Source organism: Hakea prostrata, chromosome 2, assembly GCF_041222555.1.
Source record: "Hakea prostrata isolate BN-2017 chromosome 2, UWA_Hpros_2, whole genome shotgun sequence".
Lineage (NCBI taxonomy): Eukaryota > Viridiplantae > Streptophyta > Magnoliopsida > Proteales > Proteaceae > Hakea > Hakea prostrata.
The window spans coordinates 68,394,847-68,416,144 of record NC_142601.1 but is presented as its reverse complement, the minus strand read 5'-3'; the positions used below and the strand labels follow the sequence as shown (position 1 = coordinate 68,416,144).

At 38.1% G+C, this 21,298-nt stretch overlaps 2 protein-coding genes across 3 annotated transcripts; both read right to left on the bottom strand.

The window, feature by feature from the left end:
* Positions 1-822: 822 nt before the first annotated feature.
* LOC149025994 (nuclear transcription factor Y subunit B-like) lies at positions 823-8,964 on the bottom strand. Of its 2 annotated transcripts, none has more exons than XM_089146218.1 (6): positions 8,589-8,715; positions 8,197-8,453; positions 7,965-8,094; positions 7,798-7,806; positions 6,659-6,733; positions 823-1,671 (listed from the first exon to the last, which is right to left on the bottom strand). In XM_089146218.1, exons 2-5 carry the CDS (start codon positions 8,439-8,441, stop codon positions 6,668-6,670), a joined length of 450 nt encoding a protein of 149 aa, XP_089002344.1. In that variant the 5' UTR covers positions 8,442-8,453; positions 8,589-8,715; the 3' UTR covers positions 823-1,671; positions 6,659-6,667. The 2 variants fall into 2 exon arrangements, with proteins under 2 accessions (XP_089002344.1, XP_089002343.1); XM_089146217.1 differs by lacking the exon at positions 8,589-8,715 and adding an exon at positions 8,747-8,964 and having other exon boundaries at positions 824-1,671.
* A 2,253-nt stretch (positions 8,965-11,217) lies between these two features.
* On the bottom strand, positions 11,218-20,950 carry LOC149025993 (polyadenylate-binding protein-interacting protein 9-like). Its single transcript, XM_089146216.1, has 10 exons — positions 20,276-20,950; positions 19,639-19,749; positions 19,446-19,490; positions 14,219-14,291; positions 13,994-14,106; positions 13,785-13,844; positions 13,556-13,603; positions 13,378-13,446; positions 11,535-11,596; positions 11,218-11,441 (listed from the first exon to the last, which is right to left on the bottom strand). The coding sequence occupies exons 1-10, from the start codon at positions 20,582-20,584 to the stop codon at positions 11,384-11,386; spliced, it is 948 nt and encodes a 315-aa protein (XP_089002342.1). The 5' UTR covers positions 20,585-20,950; the 3' UTR covers positions 11,218-11,383.
* Between the last annotated feature and the right edge of the window lie 348 nt (positions 20,951-21,298).

Here is a 21,298-nt window from a genome sequence, read left to right as displayed (position 1 = left end):
CAAAAGATAAGCTGTTTGCTTTGCACTGCTTTCCAAGATGAGCTTTGTCATTGATTTGTTACAAAGATTTGATAACCGCTGCCGATATCCCCCAAACCAAAAAAAAAGTGAAAAAAGGAAGAAAAAAAAAACCAAAGAAAAGAGAATTAAAATAAATAAATAAAACAAACTTTGAACAATTTCATATTTTCAGCCTCTTTGTATAGACCATCTTACACTGCCAACACTAACCACTTCGTCACCTGGCTATCACCTCCCCAGTTCTCGCAATCAGGTAACCTCTGTCTACCCATTATTACTCAATACTGGTCTCAAGGTTTGAAAGCTAATAGCTATTGCATCGTTAGCATGTACAGATCTACAAACAGACTAAATCCAAACCATGTCTAACACTGTAATAATCTATACTAGTTGCACAATTTAGAACTCAATAGCTAGTAGGTACAGATGATCATGGCCAAAAAAGGCTGAAATCAAGTAGGACCTGTACCTAACCAAATCCCCAACAATACCAACCCCAACCCCCCCCCCCCCCCCAAAAAAAAAAAAAAGAGGAAGAAGAAGAAAGAAATATAACTTGTCTAAAAACATCCTAATTGACAACCCCAGAAATATCCCGTTAGTTTAACTTGTCATTATTACCCCACAGCTTAAAGAAGCATGACAATAAAATAACCGATTCTCTTACAGACAGAAGGTCAAGAAGCATTACAAGATCGAAAAGATGGCACAACTTGTAGAAACAACTGTCCATCTACCAAACCAGAAACACCAATCCTACAGGATTGTAAGAAACAAATAAAACCTGGTAAATCTCAGCTATCTCCCTTAGAAGGTCCTACAGGGATTAGCTAGATTGAAAGCAACACTCAAGAGGAAATAAAAGAACTTCAGTACAGTGGCAAAAGCCACAACCAAAAATAGCAAGTTTAAATATAAAAACTAGAGTAAATCCTAAAATGGTACTACCAAGCTATTAGAGTAAGTAGACCCTATCAATCATTCAGATCCACTTCAATTGTTTTGGAAAGGCTTGTTCATGATCCACAAAATACTTCACACATGGAGCTTCATCTAGGAATGCATCAATTACCACTATTTTTATCTTGGTTTTTTTATTTTCAGTGAAGAAACTTCAGTCCAAAACATAAGCCATTTTAGTTGCACGGACACCTAAAATATGCTTCCTTATTTGGCTTTTCAGGAGTGTTATGAAACGTCTATTCATCAAACCCGAAAAATCATAGCCACAGGTCATTAGACTAATTGCAAAACCAGCTGAATATTTGTGTCCTCTTAGCAATAAATTTGTAACCCTATATTCAATTTCACAGTTTTCTAGATCCCAAAATTCAATAAATGATCAAATACAACACTACAAATTGTAAAACACACTCCCAGGTGAAGCAGGAAAGCTAACCCCATGACATGATTTCCTGGACACTGCTGGCAGGAGTACTACCAATGGCACTAGCAGAGTAATAAAATACTTTACTATCAGCTGTTGTTTCCTGAACAAGGTGACCTTCCACGTCACCTGATGAAGTGAAATAAAACACTACTAAAGTTTACTGTGAGAACATAACCCAAACAAGATCTAATTAGTGTCCATATTCAACTAATCCAATCACAGCACCAATGAAAGAAGTCACTTCCCAGCTGCACCACGAACTGCAAAATCAAACATTCAAGCATCTTCATCAGGTACAGCATTCTCCAGATTCACAAAAAAATCTAGAACTTATACAACTTTTGTGGTTCGATCTTCAGAAATAATAATTAAACGGTCAAAAAAGGGAACCCTATTGAAGATGAGTTGACTTAGTAGAGAAGAACATTCCTACAAGTATGGTTCAAGAAAGCACCCCTGGCTTCCATGGAATCTGCCAATTCAACTGGAATCTGTAGGAAATCAGCCAATTTGAAGGATGGAATAAAATACCACAAACCATGCTGAGAGAGCAGAAGGTGAAGCCCAAAGAATGGAATTAATATAGATTGGCAACTCCACATTGACTAGTTGACACTGCATGACTGCACTAAAACTTCCCTTGACTGTTGCCAATGAAATACCGAGCATCCATTTGCCATTCACAACAATGGACACTTGAATATGCTCAGCACCCAAAATTAGATCAAAATGTCAATGAAAGCCGTAACTTTCTCAACCCAGAATTCCGAGTAAATTCTGAAGTGAAGTCTCTTTGGAAGTATGCACAAACCTAGCCAGTTCTACTGAACTCATTATGTGGTAACGTATTAACACTGACCTCCAGACTAATAAAATTAGGTTAAGCTCTTCCATCAGTGCTACACTACGAAGTATAACAGAAAATGATCTTTTAGAATCTGATGCAGCATTATGTATGGACATTCGTCATCATTTGGACTGCTCTCTCTCAGTGATGGTGGTCAGTTGGTCAAAGGTATTGGTCCTTGTTTTTAACCCAACAAATCAATTTTTGACAAAAACTTGAATGAGTTTTTGAACCATATTGCATTTATTTTCCACAGTTTATAGGTTCACTAAAAATGGATGTTATCCAACAAACAAACAATGAAAAGAAATTCACTAGAATTTTAATGTATATTATATCAAACATACAGACATTTCCACAGTTAATGAGCAAGGACTAGAAGTAATCCAATGGGAATGGGCGAGCAGGAGAGTCATATGAAGCATCTACAAACATTAAAAATGCAAGAATGTCCAATTAGCTCCAGCATTAACATGGTTTCAGCCAGATGGATAATTTATGATGCTGATAACAGTTTGTTGCAGCAGGGTCAAGATGTATTGGCAGCTGAAGCAATTGAAATCTTGGTGAGAATGGAGTTTAACATGACACTCTTCAGATCAGAACTGATGCCATACAGATTGTTGAGTTTCTGAAATGCAGTGTCCTGTGATCAGGGATCTTATTAAGCCTTTCATTCAACTTCAGTAATTTGAGGAAAGTTTTACTGCTGGTGATTCTTTGTGTGGGTTTGGCAGATGACCACAACATGGTCTAAACTGAACGAATTATCTAGAAAAATTAGGTCCTGCACTCTTGCCTATATGACTGGCAAATGGAAAAATGAATGAGTTTGATAGTTTGCACTAAAATTAACATCAAATGACTAAATGGATGAGCTTTCTCACTATCATAAAGAAAGAAACAAATAAGTGCAAAAGGCCCTATTTGTAGTACAAACAATAAGGTCAAGTATGGCATTCGTGAATTTATCATAAAGCCAGTCAATGAGTGTCCATCTTTGAATTGACATTCAAGACCATGAGCTTACACTTGCTGATGCCCTTTTATACTAAAGTACCATATTAAAGAAAACAGAAAACTCTAAATTATACACTTGTAAAAGGAAAGAAAATGCTGAATGCTATATATTTACATGAAAATTAATAACTTGGCCAACCACCACATTAATGCACCTAAAGGCCTCTCACCTAGCTCTCAGCCAACCAACAGCTGGTCCACAATGTCCTGTATTGTATCTCTTGCCAAATTGGAAATGCCAAAATGGCACACACTCCTATAAAATTACCAGAAGGTCCAAAAATTAATGAAAAATCTTTTAATTCACTTTTCTCACCTCCTATTTTACAGGCAACTATTACGTCTGTCCCAAATGGAAATGTTTAATAGGGTCATCAAGCCAAGAACACCTATCACTTTTATTCAGTAAATATACAAGAAGGGACAACTCCTATGGTAACCTTAGGTCTGCCCTGGCCCTTTTGGTTCTTTAAACTGAAGGTCATTCCTTCAACATGGGACATCCAGTAGCCTTCCTTGTACATACTCATTCCTAAATATGAATCTCTTACTTTATCATGAAAAAGAAGCTGGTCCCAACACAGCTCTCATATGGTCATTCCCCATCATAATCTTCCTACTTTTCCCATACATACATATCTCATCTCAGCAACACCAACTTTATCAATTTCACTTTGGTCCAACATTCTGCACTGTAAATCATAGCTGGTCCATTGACAATCCTACAAAGTTTTCTTTAAGGTATAAAGGGATACACTGATCACAAGACACACCTCTTCACCTTGTCTACCTTATTATAATCCTCCATAACATCATCTTCTATGTTGCGGATGAAGGACCTGTTAGGAGAAGAGGGAGGAAGTCTGGAAGGATTCAGAGAAATAGCGAGAAGAATTTGCATAAGAGTTGGTGAAGAAGAAGATAGTCACACAACAATTCTTAATCATAACTCAAAATCTTAACAAGAAGGCTCACCTAGCCTATGTTTCTCAGAAGTGAGGCACATGTCCAATGCAGCATTCTATGCTGAGTGGTTAGGTTATCCCCAAGGAATAATCTTACAATCTTTACAAAGCAGCTGGTCAGACCCTTTTTTTATGAACATACATATTTGGCTGGCATGATTCCCTCTTTTGTAGATGTGCCTTTCTTACTGAAGAAAGTGTTAGCAATGGAACAATAAAAAACTACTGACAAGTCTAAAACCAAAACTCCACCTCCATTCTTTTCTCCAAACCCATAGCTTCCATAAGCACCCTTCAAATAACCTGCGGTCTCTCCCAATTTACAGTTTAAATCACTTCCTACAATTATTGTCTTTGCAACCCAAACATTTCAATTATCCATCCATGTGTGGCCAAAATTGTAGCTCACTCCTATCATCCAAGAAATTTACACTTGTCTCACCATCTGGTAACAGGCACTTACAAAAACATATGAATTTGGGTTAGTTACACATGCAACCCCTACTTTCCGGAAAAAGATATTTAATAAGTATACTCAGTACATTAACCTGAGACTAAGAAGTTGGAAAATAGCATACGGTGGCCAAACAGTATTGACCAAGAATGACTAAGGAGCATTACAAAGCACATTTACAAGCATTGCAAGGTAAAGTGAAAGATAGAGAGACACCCAAACTGAATGACAGACATAGTTCTAAAACCAGATTAACCACCCATCCAGAATACTCAACTGGAAATGGTCTATTGGTTTCCGCTCTCTGATCTGATTCCTCAAACTGAATAGTTAAACCCAAGGTTAGAAATCAAAGTTAGAAATGGCCTAGTCTTTTCTTGGCTAAAAAAAACGACTTCCAAATGAAGTACCCCACAAATCCAAAGAATGGTAAGGTGCACAAAAAATTATTTAAAAAATCCTAGAATTATGTGGTAAGTAAAAGTTGAACAGATGGCCAGTAACCTAATAGAACATAAAAGATTTACTAAATGTAATTGTAACCATTACTAATCTTCCCTACTTGAATTCATATATAATTAAACACCGATAAAATAAGACACCGCAACAAAAGGAGAAAAAAAAAAATCAAAGTATGAAATAAAAAATTAAAAAAAAAAAAATGTAGGTCATGCAGACTCGTTCATCATTTCATCATACATCAGTTCTTTTTCCTTTTTCCTTATCCTCCATATTTGCCCCAGAGAGTGGGTACCCCTCGTCGGGGTATGATATCCAACCAGCTTCACAGGTATGCATTCATGCAATGTCAAAGGCCAGTGGACTCATGGAAGCTTCAGTTTGGATTGCAAGGAAGAAGAGTAAAAGGGTGACCTTCAATCTCTAGAATTTGTTTCCTCCTTAACTTTACCCCACCCTAAGATATCCTTCCTGTTCACCTCCAGTACCACTTGTACACCTGAGATATAAGTATTAGCTCCACTAGTGTCCTTAATATCACACTTCCAGCTGATTACTTCTGGCCCTACTATTCCTCTTGCAATTTCAAAATATTTAAAGCTCGGCCACTCAATCATAAGTTGGCTATCATTGATTTGGTAAGACCACAGGCAATCCAATCCAGGTTTTCAAACCCCAGATTGCATCAGTAATTCCAATGCTGGGTGCTATTATTTGTAACAGTGTAGCAACACAAATTGCAACACAGTGTAGCTACTTCCAAAGGCAAAAAGCAGTGTATCAGATGCTGAGCATGCAAATGCTTCTAGGGGCAATGCAAGCAGCCTGAGGCAATTGCTTTTATTTGATTCTAAGACAGACATACACAATTTTAAGAAAAACAAAAAGAAATTCTCCACCATGAAAAACAGTCCTTCAAAAAGCTATACAAAGAAAATTTTCTCTTCTTTCCATGTTTTTTCTGCCTCCCCTCCTTAAGCACACAAGAATAGAAAACAGTGTCAAACTTTTCAGTATGTAATTGGGACAAGGGAAAAGTGTCAATAAGAACCATAAGATACTAGTTAAGCAGAAAAAGGGTAATAAATATCAAAACGAAGGCACAAAAAATCAGAGATATAGAACAGGAAAAGAAAGAAAAAAAAAAAACTCACTGCTATAGCAATAGTAAAAACTGAAACATAGAAGGATGAGACGGGCGGGGGGCGCTACAGACAGAGGTCTCTATCTTCTAAGAATCTAGTTTTTATGCTTTATGTTTACCATGACAATTTTCTGATTTGCATTGAAAACCACATGAAACTTAAAGACACGGAAAAATGAAACATCAGAAAACTGCTATATATATATATATAGGTTGCTGGAAAACCTAAAATGAAAATGCAGAACAAGTCCCTACAAAGCAATAATCCCCCCCCCCCCAAAACAAAACAAAAAATAAAATAAAAAATAACCACACACACACACACTAAGCAGCAGAATCTACAGGTTTTATTGTTTACCTGAGCAACCTAGTCTCCACGGACAGAAACATCCTTTCTCCCAGCTTGATCCGTAGAGCGAACCTTACTGTCACCCTTTAAACGTAGACACCAAATGGCAGATTAGTCTTTCCCATGGATAAACAGGCTGGTATTAAAAAAATAACAGCTTATCATTAAATACATCTCACTGTAAAATGTTTTCCTACAAAACTGTTCATACTTATAAATTGCATATTCTATCTTTCAGGGTGGTTTTCATACAGGGTTGTGTATGTGTAATGTTTACAGCACTTCATCAATAAGGATAGGAATGGTAATACATGGCTAATCAGTCACGGACTCACGCCCATCCAATGGCTGAAATGACAATCGTTTTCATTCGTGAACCTTTAATTTATAGCCTTTTTTGGAACAAGATGACAAGAAAGCTTCCAAAAAAGCATGTTTAAGCATGGCTAAATCAAGGAATATACTTCATCCAAATAATGCTCAGCCCTCCATGGGTGCCAACTGAATCAATGATTAAGACACCAACACCATCCCACAATTTAAAATGTATATTTTCTTCCATCTTTTTGTAGTACAGGAAAACATTGCCCCATCATAATCTTTATACAGTTTCAAAAGAAAATTAGGTTGAAACAAACAGAATCATGGTATACAGCAAATTCTAAGAGACTTTATCATTGTCAAACATGCTGTGACCACACCAAATGCCAACCAAACCAACTTCCTCACCCACCCACCCCACCCCTCCCAAGCCCCAAAAAAAAAAAAAAACCAAAACAAATTAAAACAAAAAAAAGGAAGAAAAAAAATGCAGCCTCTTTAGATTACAAGGGGGAGACAAGAAGGTAACACTAGTATAGCAAGTTCACTTCAGTACCAATTCTTATTTAGCATGAATATAGCTTGAGACTCATCCCATAATTCTAAACTTAGCATTCAAAGTAAGAAAAGGAGAACCTATAATGCATCCTCTTATTCATGGTGGTATTTCATTGCTTTCTACAATATCCAAATCACAATCCTAACAGAGTAGTTCAGAACGCATTCCCACTAAAAACTTTAAATAAGAACAACTCTTTGTTATGTTAGTTGAGAATATAGTATCATGTCAAATAATAAGGGATGGTAAAAGGTGTAGAATTGAATACCTCCATCTGCTGAGCAAATCTCATTCGTTGAGCCAACGAACCAAAACAATCAACAGAAAGAGGAGAGAAAAAATTTGTCAATGCTAATATAAAATAAATTGTGATATCAGGATTGGAAGAACCAACTCAAAACGGATTAAAAGCACAACTAGTTGCATCACCAGTACCTCTCTGTATATCTGCAAATACAACTTGAGCGGTTCAACATAATCTTCAAAACCTAGCGTTGCCATTGCCCACAACAAATCATCCCCATTAATTGTCTTTCTCTTCTCTCGGTTACACTTGTCGCTAGCCCTGCACCATTTATCAATTGAGAATAGATTACTCATATTTTTTGGTTTGGAGAGGATATGGGGGTGGAGGGAAGTGATCTTGTAGAATCAGTGAAAGATATACTCGCTAGTAATAAAGCTGATGAACTCAGAGACACATTCTTGCACGCAATCCTTGGCCTCCTTGGAGATCTTCCCATTTGGGGGCACGACCTTTTTCATGATACGACTAATGTTGGCTATGGGAAGGAACCTATCCTGTTCTTTAGCTGCAGAACTAGCCGATTGAGAACCCCCAGCACTGCCTCCGCCGCCTTGTTCACCGGAATGAACGCTCTCAGGAGTGCCTGGAGCTCCAGACTCTGCCATGAAACCCTAGAGCTGGATTTCAGCACCAAACGAAAAAGAAAAACGAAAAATGCGGAATCATCAGAGTCAGTGTAGGTAATAGTACTCGCAGCACAATTAAAACAAAAAAAAAAAGGATAATCACGAAATAATAAACGGAAACCTAACCCTAGCCCTAACTCCATGTGCGCTTAAGCAGTGAGAACAAGTGCACAAAGAATAGAATAGCGGTTTCGACAGATTTTGAATTTGAAATTTTCAGAGAATATAGAGCGATAAATGGAGAGAGAGAACGAGAGATTTTCTTCGAGTTTTGTAGTGTTTACCAGTGAATGAGAGATTAAGAAATAAATAAAAATTGGCGGAGAAGATGGCGCCAATAAGGATTCGTCGAATCTGAAGGAGAAGTTTGAAAGCAAAATTGTGGTTTGGCGCCGGATCTCTGCCGTTGGAATTTAATTTATTCTTTCCTTCCTTTTTGTCTCCTTCTCTCCCCCCGTTGCTCTTCTCAGTTCTCAGCCAACCATGAGATGAGAGATCAAGACCCGTCAACCCTCACGGAATCCTCCTTTTCTTGTCGGACGGTTTAAATACCAATAATACCCTTCTTGGATTGATTCGACTTTAATGGCCCAAAAGAATAGAGTACGAAAAAGTGTGAAAAATCAAATTTATTTTCACCTTAAACTTTTTGTCTAATTATTTGAAATGCTAAAATAAAAAAATATATAGAAATTTTAGTTAATTTTTTAATTCAAATTATACCCAATAGATGATTATCTAACCTTTTATTCTTTGACGGATGACATATGTATTATCATATGATAAATTGTTAAAACGTGATTTTAGCTCAACTGCACAGAGACAATGCTATAGACAATGCTCTGAACTAGCAACGTATGGACGTATGGTGTTGGCACATAGAGTAAATTATTTGCTTCAGGTGCTTTAACGGCTTCAAGTACTTTAACAACTGTCTAAAGAGTTTGAAGAGGTAAAATTAGCTCAAATTTTATGAAAAGCTAATAGTGGGTGTTGCATTGCGGCGCGCACTATTCATGGTGCTACTGTAAAAAATGCTTTATTCAAAGATGATGATGATGCAAACATATTCTATGCTTTTAACCCAACTCAAACCAAAGAGACTTATTACATGATCATCATTGATGCTCTTACAAAAAGAAAGTGGCAACACTAACTTGTTTTTATGCCATAGATAACACACCATTTTTTTTTTAAATTTATTTATACTCTATGGCAGATTAGACTAGAAAATCTGTCGTGATTTTTTAATGAATGAATAAAATGCCTTTTTCAAGTTGTTATTTTCACTATGTTTCTAGAGAAAGCAATTGTATAGCTCATTCTCCATCTAGGAAAGGTCTTTTATCGAAAGGCACGACAAGTTGGCTCTCTACCCACCCCTTGTTGATTTCTGTTTGTAATCAAGAAGAAGCGTGCTCATTGCCTTATTTGAAATAAAAATTTATTTATGGAAAAAAAAACACCCTTCTTATTTATACAAAAAGGGGGAACAAGGGTGTTAACTTAGGCGTCAAAATGGGTGTTAGTCAACTTCGAAATTAACAAATATTTATAAATAGACTCGAATTAGTGTTTTTTTTTTAAATGGGTTTGTATTATTTGAATTTAGCAAAGGTGTTGCTGAGCACAAACTTGGACATGGATTTATGATGAGAAACAGCACATTAGGGGGGTAAAGAAGAGATTACCTGGCAACAGAAGAGGCCATGGGAGTAGCAGAGAGGCAAGAGCAGGAAAGTGGAAGCTGCCAAACTAAGGTTTGGCATAGAATTGGTGTCTGGTGAGCAGTCGATACAGATCATTGATACCTAAATAAGTTATCAATCAATTTCACTTATAGATACACTCAATAACACGCCAGAACAATTGATGCTTTGGTCAATGTCATGGGCATTAATAGGCTAATAGCATCAACACGAAGAAAGTTCAGGCATGATTATGTAGGAGCCAAGATAGAGACAGAAAGAGTGCATAAAGAATGTAAGATGAGACAAAGACCCACATAAGCACTCTTGGAACTGTAACTGTTTATGCCCCATTTACTAAAAAAGGATTTTAATGGAGATTGGAGAAGCTTGCTTCACCTGGGTTCATGTTTATCCCTCCCACCAAGTGAAAGCCAAGTTGTGCACTGACACCAAATGGATAAGTACAGAATCTGGACAAACATTCCCTGAGCTAAACAACAGAGTCGTTAAATTGGTAGCTTCCAAGTAACACAGCCAATCCAACCCAATTCTGAACGAGTTCTGAAGTAAATCAGCAAGGATCAGGTTTTATAAGATGAATCATCGACGCTTGGATGCTCCCCTGGAGATTAATCCAAGGTCCCACAAGATATCTATGAGGTGTAGAGAAACGAGTTTCCCACAATGACACTTACCAAGCTTCATTCATGCACAATAAATAGTGCAAGAAAAGTTGCAGGCACCAGGCATTTTTATTGAACCTTATCTAAAAACCATGCCATATTCATGCCAGAACAAGTTCATCTAGCATGCATAACAATCAGCAATGCATAGCGGTGTGTTAGGCGCAGTGACTATCTACCTGAAATTTGTCACAACCAGACAACACACCACTGAATTTGTATTCAATGGTGCTTGAACTTGAACCTACACAGGTACAGCAGCAGGGTAGTTTTTTGCTCACTGTTTTGCTAGTAATGAGCAATGACAGGATAAAGTATGGTAAAAATAAAAATGGTAAGGAAGCATGTTGATGATAAAGCTACGAATGAGCCGATTCTATCAAAAGCCTGAACATCAGACTGTAAACGTTCAGATGCAGAAAATGTTGCAACGAAAAGATGGTTACATACTGAAACTACAAAGTTTCACCACCCCCTCAACACAACATAGTCTCTCTCAACAGGGAACAAACAAACCAATGACATTGCTTCATGGTTCTCAGACTAGTCAATTCATCGTTGCACGAGGGACGCGAGGCCTTACTGGCGTCTTGGAAGGGCTTACCCTGCACATATGTTCGAACCTTCAGCTGAGAATTGAGATTACCATGCACCAGTAGAATGAAGTTCAGTCCAGTGAGTCAGCTCAAGTATCTTACCTAACTGGAAGGCTTCCCAAAATCATCCCACTGCAGTTCAGAGCCATAATGGCACTTTCTGCCTGTAACAAAAGGAAAGGGTCAGTTTACAAAGGCAAGGTAGAGTATCCAAAGCTGAATTTACTCATTTTTCTACCAATGATCAGGAGGAAGGCAGTTTAAGCTACCCCAATAGGTAAGTAATAATATATACATAAAAACCAATATTTTTTAACAAACAAACATCTATATTGTGGTTCAGTTTTTCATCAAGTCCCCTACCAGCCTTACATGTTAGTCCCTTTTCAAAAGTTTCTGCACGGAGCACAGGCAACTAACTTTTTGAAAACAATACAATTGGACAAAATACCCAAGTGTAACATTAAAATTGAAATTGAAATCTCTTCCTACTCTTGGCCACCCATTCCTCTATTAAAATATTTCAATATCTTTTGGCCACCCATTAATTGAATCTGCAACAGTACATCTAACAGTCGCAATTTCATAATAAAATATGAGGCATCTGAAACTCCACTAGTGATCAAGAAATTGAAATTGCTTGGCTGATCAATATGAAGTATTTCAAGAAAAAAAATATCCATTTGGTATTCTGAGAAAAGGTACTGCATATTTCTTTAACAATGGTGGTAGTGACTGGTGAGGAGGGAAAGGGAGGTGGCAAGAAAGTAATGGCGGTATTGGGGTGCTGTGGGCTATGGTAGCAGTGACGGTGGCAATGCTTGCAGTGGAGTGGTGGCCAGACCATTAGGTGAATAAGGGTGGTGTTTTATTTTTAATCACCCATCAAATTCATAATGTGCCCATCGAAGAGCAAGAGTGAAATCAAATGAAATAGAAACCACTCTATGAAAAAACGAAAAGAAAAAAAAAAAAGAACCAGCTAAGAAATTGTTGGTTGTGTTCTCATCCTCCATGGGAGTGAGACATTACTCAATGGATGTAATGATATATTTTTTTCCAATAAGGTCCCTATATCTCCAAGGACTAGCAGAATCAGAATGCAATTAACCAATGATGACAGAAGCATCACCTACAACCAAAATATCTGGCAACCACAAGAGACTTTTAGCCCTTGAAATTACAGCCTTGTGCTCTGCAGCAACAGAATCAGCACACCTAATAGGACAAGAAAGAACCACTAGCAACAAACACTTTTCCAATGCCAAAGGGCCTGGATTACCAAATAATTTTTCATCAAAATTTAACCATATCATGTGGAGGAAGCATCCACTGATGATGGACCAACTGAAGTACTGAAGCATAGAGGAACAGGTTATGACATTCCCTACAGAAATCCCCCCTATGGATTTCTTAAGTGACTTAAGATCAAGCTGCCCTCAATATAGTAAGACCACAAACTTCTTTAGTGGTTCTTAACCATCTGGCCCTCTCACCAAAAAAACAAAACTGTTTTCTCATTTCACTTTTTGCCTTATCTCAAGTCTCTGTTCCTTGGTTACCCTCCAGTCTAAATTTCTTTTGCAAAAGAGAAAGTAACCCAGGTCATGGTGCTCCAAATACCGCAAAGAATATTAGATATAAATTATTAAAATTTTCTTACAATATATAAGATCTGGTCACAAGTAAAACAGGACAAGACTTTATGAAGGAGCACTGTGTAATCCTACAAATTAGAGATGGATAAAAGTTTTGAAATTGATGAAGTAAAACAATAGAAAACTAACATCACCTGACATGAGACACATGAACAGTTAGCGTGCATGCATGCCTTCAAGAGGAAATATTTTTGTAAAAAATGAAACTTCCACATCTTAACCAATAATCAGAATAACAAATTGTCTGCAGTAATAGGACAGGGCAATACTGTAGTTTAGAATATTACCATGATAAACTCGACAAATGCTATACGCGTTGAATGCACATTATCTCCCAGGAGCCTCAGGCGAGAAACCTATAAATGAAGTTTACGCAAGCTAAGAAAAGTAACTTCAAAGCAATCTGCTTTTGGCCTGGTGAGAAAAATGGAAAGGGGAGATAAAGTTCTGGGGCACTGTTCTGACCTCACCACAGATGGATTCGAAGAAAACTTTTACATCATTTTGAGTAACCTGCCAACAAGAACGAGACTTTTAACTGGAAAATTGTTCCAAGAATACAAAAGTCAATAAACAACAGGCCACACTAAAGGCAAATGTTTAAAACCAGAAAGATCAATCAAAGACAAATTCAGAGATTTACCATAAAACCAAAGTTATCAACACCCAAAAACAATTAGATAAGAACAATTACCTTTTTATCAATATTTGTACAATAGATTGTTCTGGCACACATCTCCCGTTCATCTTCAGACTATTCAATTGTAAAATAAATACAATCCAATCAAAATTGTTGACAAAAGAACACAAATTTATGACCAAGTAAACGTGGAAATATGTTTGCTTCCAACCCTGAAGAGATTGATTAAACCAAAAAGCGGGTAAGGTGTTTCCAATTCATACCCTGGGAAGGAATGTAGGGTTCACAGGCAATATAGCAGTTTTCGAAGGTAAAACTCTGACAGGATAGTAACCCAGCATGGTCCCACCAAGATTGAGAGCTGCTCTTGCACCTTCTGTTGAAATATTTAATCCCCATGAAAATCACAATCAACAGAACCATATAAATTTTCTAGCAGCAAATAACAAACTAATAAGAAAGATGAGAAGTATAAGGTAACCACTTACGCTCATCAGCAAACTCTATAAATGCAAACCGAAGAACTGAATGTGGATCACCACAAACACGACAGTCAACTACCTGCAAAGCATACATTAAAAAAAATGCAGATATCAGATTTATGTCATTATATTACATTGATAACTAAATGTACATTTCAGAGCAACATTGTTTGTACCCTTCATGTACATCATATCCTAAAAGCTGTTTCTCTACAAGCAATATATGCTCTGATAAGAGAACAATGTAAATTAAACAACCAAGCCATGGTAGGACATAGTCACAAACTCAGAGTACATCAAATGTACATAATACTCCCTCCTCTTTTGAAATTAATTTATGCTGTCCCTAATTTGCATTAAGTTTTCCTCACACTTCCGAATTATCCTTGGTCAGGTGTTCAATTAGAAGTTTAAAAGCAAGTTCACATGAACAACAAAGAGACTGCTGGGGGTAATTTTGGAAATGTAGTACAAAATTTGTGGGTAAATAATGTGATAAATGTCTCACCTTAAAAAGTGAGATTGGCCAAAATTGACAGTCTTCATGGAATGTAGTAAGTAAAAGATATGACCATATTCCCATTCAATGTCATCAGGTTAGTCACCAACTAATCGGCACCTACTTAGAACAAACAAACTTTTCTGCTGAGATAGTCACATTCTCATCACAATTAGCCCAAAAGCATGTGATGGTGTTAATCCAATAGTTGAAAGGTTAAGTCTAAAATGATTCATCATACTATTAACTATGCCTCCATACCCACAAATTATTCATCATACTATTAACTATGCTTCCATACCCACAAATAGGATTCCTCTCTTTATGTAAGTCAAAATTTGGAACAACTCACTCCCCTATAGTGTAATGAAAAACAACTCGAACTTGCATTATTGCATGATACCATCTGTCCACTAATCTACGAAAGCCAATTGATTTTACAGGCATCAAGAAGGAAAAGTTTCAAATAGATCTGTAGAGTATCTATACTTTTCACAGACGTCAAGAAAAAGCCCCAGATTAAAGCTCGAAACTAAATCTTGCTCATAAAAAGACAAAAATGAGAACAAAGAGCTTATAGGCACTCACAGTACGGAGTTTAATAAGAGAAACAAAATTTAATTTCTTTTTAATCATAATGGAAGCAAGGGGAACAGAAACTTATGTACAGGAAGGGCAAAACATCATGCAGACAAAGAAAAGATACACTACATGTGAAGAATGACTTAAAAGTGAGAAAACCATCTAGAATAGTTGAAATGCCATGCAAAAACACTAGCATTATTGAACCATCTCTCATTTCCCCCCCTCCCCCTTTCTTATGGTCCTGTGATCATGCTCCTCCACACATAAAAACTATATACGTATATTAAAACCAGTAAATAACAGGGGAAATTGAAAGTCATGCTTGATAGAGCAGAATACTAAGACATCAGGATGTGGAGGGACTGAGATGGTTTTCAGATGTAGAATGGGTAAACTAAACAACCAGTTCGTGAAAATTAGAGGGAGCACAAATGATGAGGAAAGGCCAATCATAGGAATCAATTCCTGCAGCAATGAGAAATGATATGACAGAAGATAAGATGCTTTTACGACAGAAGGCCAATAAATTTGGGTTCAAACAGTGTACCACGACAAAAGGGTAATGACTTTGATGGAATAATTGGCCCTCCATAGGACATCAACGGGATTTCATGTGTCCTAGCATAGTTGCATACACACTTACTGAATTGAGTCGAGTTGATAGATAAAGAAAAAATAGGGCATACTCAATGCACATGCTTCCATTGCCCTGGGGATGGGGGAAGGTCATAATATACACAGCCTTGTAGTGAGGCTGTTTCTAGGGACTCGAGTCACAGCAACTAAGTCCATCCTCCAAGATTTTTTGTTTTTGGATGAATGATCCACCCTCCAAGTTGATAGACAATATATCCTTAAAAAATCACACGGTGTAAGGGCCAATCTGCCAGTGGTCAAAGACAAGCTTTTAGTATCTGGAAGTTGGACAATGAAGTGGACATTGATTTCTAGAGTTCTTAGGAAATCTATGAATTGTAATGAGAAGCTTCCCTATTCAATCATCTTCAGGTTATCTTTACACTTGCATTTTTTATTTTGACTATTTAATATAAGTTCTTCCCAATTTTATTTGGTTATACCTTTTCCATGTAGTCCCTTTTTTTCTCTTCTTTTTACTGATATCCCTATATACTACTTAAAAAATATCCATGTCCACAATAACCACAAACCACCTTCACAGTTTAACCTACGATTTAGTGAAGGAAATAAACCCCCCCCCGGGTTGGGCGTCAGTCGGCGCCGGCACCGGAAATCTAGCCAACCTTTTTCTGGATGCCTATTGGCTGCTAGGCGTTCCCCAAAAGCCGCGCCCGGGGTGGGTTCTCCCCCCGCGCGCTCGGCCCGGTGCGGGGGGTGGCCGGCGGCGGGAGCGTCCTAGGTTGTGGATCTTGGTGATCTCTGCGGTGGCTGTTGTGTGTTGAGGGAGAAGGATTAATGTGCTTGCATTCAAGAGCTAGATGGGGGTAAAAAGCCAAAGAGTTGGTGTTACTTTGGTGGGGACATATGGGTGGGTTGTGTTTTATGTGTGGTGGTGTTGGGGGTTCTGTGTGGAAAGAGTTCAGAATATAATTTGTGCATATGCACCTCAGTAGGACTAGATGAAAGTCTAGCTGATTTTGGGAATATGGGTGGATTCCGGTTGAGATTTCATGGAGGTGATTTATGGACATTTGGAGATCAGAGGATATGAGGTGTTCTGGAGGTTTGGTTTTGGAGAGGTGGGGGGTTTCAATTTTGGATTTTGCTCGTTTTGATCTATCTATTATAATACTTACTTCAAAAGAGAGTGAGCATTTAATTACTTTCAAAGTGGACAGCATAGAGCCAAATAGATTTCTTCCTAACTAGAGGCTGATAGATTGTTGTGCAGGATTGCAAGGTGATCCGGGGAAGCTTAACGCACAACATAGACTTGTGGTCTTGGATATGTGCTTAGTCCCAGAACATATAAAAGGTCCAAGGTAAACTATCCCGAATAAGATGGTGGATTTGAAGGAGAGTACTCTAAATCCTTCGTATGAAGTAGTCAAACAAGGAATGATTTTAGGGGATACCAATGCATGTGGAATGAGATGGCTTGTGTATTGGTGGCTAAAGATGTTCTAGGTGAATCAAAGGAAGATCCATTCTTATGAGAGCGTGGTGGTGGGATATGAGGTTCAAGCTGCCATTAGGATGCTAGTTTTAAGACATGGCAAAGAACTAAGGATGTTGAGGATCTTCAAGGTATAGGTTAGATAGAAATGAAGCTAAGAAAATTCGGGAGCAAGGGAGGAAGTATGAAGTTATCATGTTGGGCACAGGAGGGGATCTATTTATAAGATAGCTAGATGAGGGATGGAGAGTAGAGTCTTGACCATGTTGATGTATTAATGGAGATGGTAGTATTAGTTTGTGAGGAGGATATTAGGATGGGAAACCTATTTCTCTAGTTTACTAAATGAGCATTCTTCAGCACTTATGGTTCGGACGATTACACTTTTCACCAGGCCTGGTGTCCACTTATTTCGTAGATTTCGATGTCCGTGGCTTTGGAGGATGAAACTCGCGCACAGGTCCGTGAATCCCATTGAAGTATGGAAGAGCTTGGAACCCATGGACTAGTTTGGTTGCTGTTGTTTAATAAGATTATGGCACGGGTGCCGTGATTGGGGAGTGTTGTGGTTCCAATTTCAAAATAAGGAGATATTCAAAGTTGTAATAACTATGAGGCATTAAATTGATGAGCCATACGATGATTATGGGAGAGAATAATTGAACCCGGTTGGACACTTAACTATAGTTCGGAGAACCAATTTGGGTTTATGCCGGGAGATCTACACGGGGCTATTTACTTAATTAGGAGACTTATGGAGGTATAGAGAATGTAGGAAAGACCTTCATATGGTATTTATTGATCTAGAAAGCTTATGATAGAGTCCCTGAGCGTTAATTTGGCAAGTACTGGAAGAGTGTTGCAAGTAAATATGTAGATATAGTTAGGATTGTATGATGGTTCTGACTGTGTTCTTGGGGGACAAAGTAATGAATTCCGATAACAGTTGGCTACATCAAGGGTCAACTTTAGCCCATATCTATTTGCACTGTAATGGTGAATTAACCAAAGACATTCAAGATGAGGCCCCCGTGTATGCTTTTGGGATGATATTGTGTTGTTGATGAGACCGTGGGGATTAATACCATTGAATTATGGAGAGTGCTTTGGAATCAAAGGCTTTAAACTTAGTAGATCGAAGCAATATCTAGTTTGTAACTTTAGTCATGATCGGGCGATGATGAAGTGGTGATACTTGACGATAGAGTTCCTCGGTGTTGTTTTAGGTACTAGGTTCAATCATAGTAGAGGTGATTTAGAGATGAGGTTTCCCGAATTAAAATAGGGTGGTGGTGAGGTGCTCCGGGTCTTTGTGTCGCGTATTCCATTGCTTGGAATTTTATGGCTTTGTCGCCGCTTGATGTCGGTGCGTGTTGGTGTTGATCTATGTCTCGGTGCGTGAGGATCTGTGGTGTGCCTGTGGATGTGCTTCATATTGAGTTGGTGGGTTGCTCCTTGTGTGCTTAGGAGTCGTTTGGGTGGGGCCGTTCACGGGACCTATAATGCTCTGTGGGTGTATTCCATATTGGAACTAGGCTGGGTGCCTAGATACCTTGGAGGTGTGGGGTTTTGCTTGGCCTTGTCAGTGCCGCCCGTGGGCGTGTCGGGGAAAAGGCTTGTTGTTGTTGGTGGAGGGGAGGGAAAGAGGGGGGGGGGGGGAAGGGGAACCCGGACCAAAACAAAAACAACCAAAAGAGAAAAAAAAAAAAAAAATTTTTTCCTCCCACGCGCACGCCCCCCACCACCCACGCCACCCACACACCCCACAGGACGCCAAAAAACCCCCCCACCCCAAAAACACAAGGTTGGGAGATATATACCATGTATCCCCGGGCGCTGGGGGGGGGGGGAAAGGGGGAAGGAACCCCCCCCCGCCCCAACGGGGAAAGAATTTTTTTTTCCCTCCCCGCCGACATATGGCACATCAAAGGCAGTTGCAAATATTTACCCATTGAGTAATAGCAATGATTATCAAGTAGTCAACGGAATGAAAGGATTCACCAAGAGTTCCCAACAGATAATATGATAACAACGCTAACTAAAATCAAGCTTACCTGTCCACAGTTAATGAACAATGCAGCAAGCCGCTCTTCAGTGACCTAGTTTCACCGATTAAAACAGTCCATCAATATTATATCTCCAACAATAAAACCACCATTCAAGGTAGACCGCACACAGAATAAGCAATAATTGATAAATTAACAGAGAAATTGAAAATTACAAGTATTACATAATTCTTAGACTTACAAGCTGATCGATGTCAGAAACATATACAGTTCGTCTAATGCTATCTTCTCTTTGAGCTCTAAGAGCTCGCCCATTCAACCTCCTCCTCCCCTGACTGAAATTGTTCTTCTTCTGGCAAAGCAGGAAACAAATTTCAGTTAAAACCAGACAAAGCAGAAAAAATTCATCTTCAAGAGAGATAAGAAGTAAGGTGAAAGAAAAATGCGAATCTGACCACAAGCTGCAAAGAATAGAGAAGCATACCAAAAAAAAAAAATTCCAAAAGAGAGAAACTTCTCCCCTGAATCAACTATGTTTTGAAAAGAAACAGATTGAACTCAGCAACTTCATAAGGATAAGAAATAAGAATAACAGAAAAAAACCCCCAAAAGTTTGCATGATGAAATCGAGAATTCAGTAAATTGAACTACAATATAGATGTCATGCCAGCCATGTCAGAAAAGAAATAGTTTTTTTCCCCTTTCAACCCGACCGTATCATTTAATATATTTATGCAACACATTTTGCAGAAACATGGTTAATCAAAGATGGGCAAAACTGATCCTAAATCTCATAGATCAAAACACACACACAGAAAACAAAATAAGAAAAAAAAGGGGAAGCTCAAGAGAAATGATAAAATCAAGGCTATGAATACCCTTCGATAAACTGCAGACCCGTTGTCCTTGTTAACCCCATTAAAATAACTTGGCGGAGACTGTGATTGTGATTGACGATCCGGCGAATAAGAAGATGGGAAAAATTCCTTCGCCGAAGGATTCAATTTCGAGAGCAAATCAACAAGCTTGCGCACATCGCTCTGAAACTCAGATTTGGAATCAGAGCTTGGAGAAGAAGAAATTGCGGTAACATCACCAGAAGAAGGAACAGCAGTCATAGTAGGAGAAGGGCGACGATGGATGAACTGATCATCCGAGCCGATCGCATTCTCCGCAACAGCAGCCATTAAAATTAAAGCGCAACAACAGCTTTACAAAAATCTCAAACAAAATTAATACAATTTCTCTGTCAGTCTCTACCAAACCCCTCTATATCTGAACGCAAAGTTATAATTTTTATCCCTTAAAGATCAAGTTCTACTTTTTCCCTTCCTACAATCTATAAAAAGTATTCATCAAAGTGCCACAGAAGAAGCAAAGAAAGGAAGAAAATCAAATTTGGAGATAATTTCTTTTCTGGGTTTGTTAATTCTTCCCTTACGAGACTCAGAGCATTCACCAAATGGGTTCTTTCCCTTCCCTCTCCTTCTCTCTCTCTCTCTCTCTCTCTCTTTCTCTCTTTCTCTCTTTCTCTCTTGCTCTCTCTCTCTCTCTCTCTCTGTCTGTATGGCAGAAGAGTTGAAAGTCAGTGAGCGAGGCACGTTAAAAATAGGAAGAAATGTAAACGCATGCTGACGTAAGCACTGGAGGTTAGTTACTTTTGTTACAAGGGATGTGTCATACATAATAATAAACTGTTAAAAGAAGGGCTTTCTCGGGATTGTTGATTTTTATTATTTTCTTTTTCTTTTTTAATAAATATTTAAATTAAGGTTTAAATTTAAAAATTAAAACCAGTATAAACAATTATAAGAGTACAGCCTATCACAACGACCGATGTTATTTATATAAATTTAAATTATTTGGTTTAGAATATAAATATGCTGGTGCCTGAAAAAACT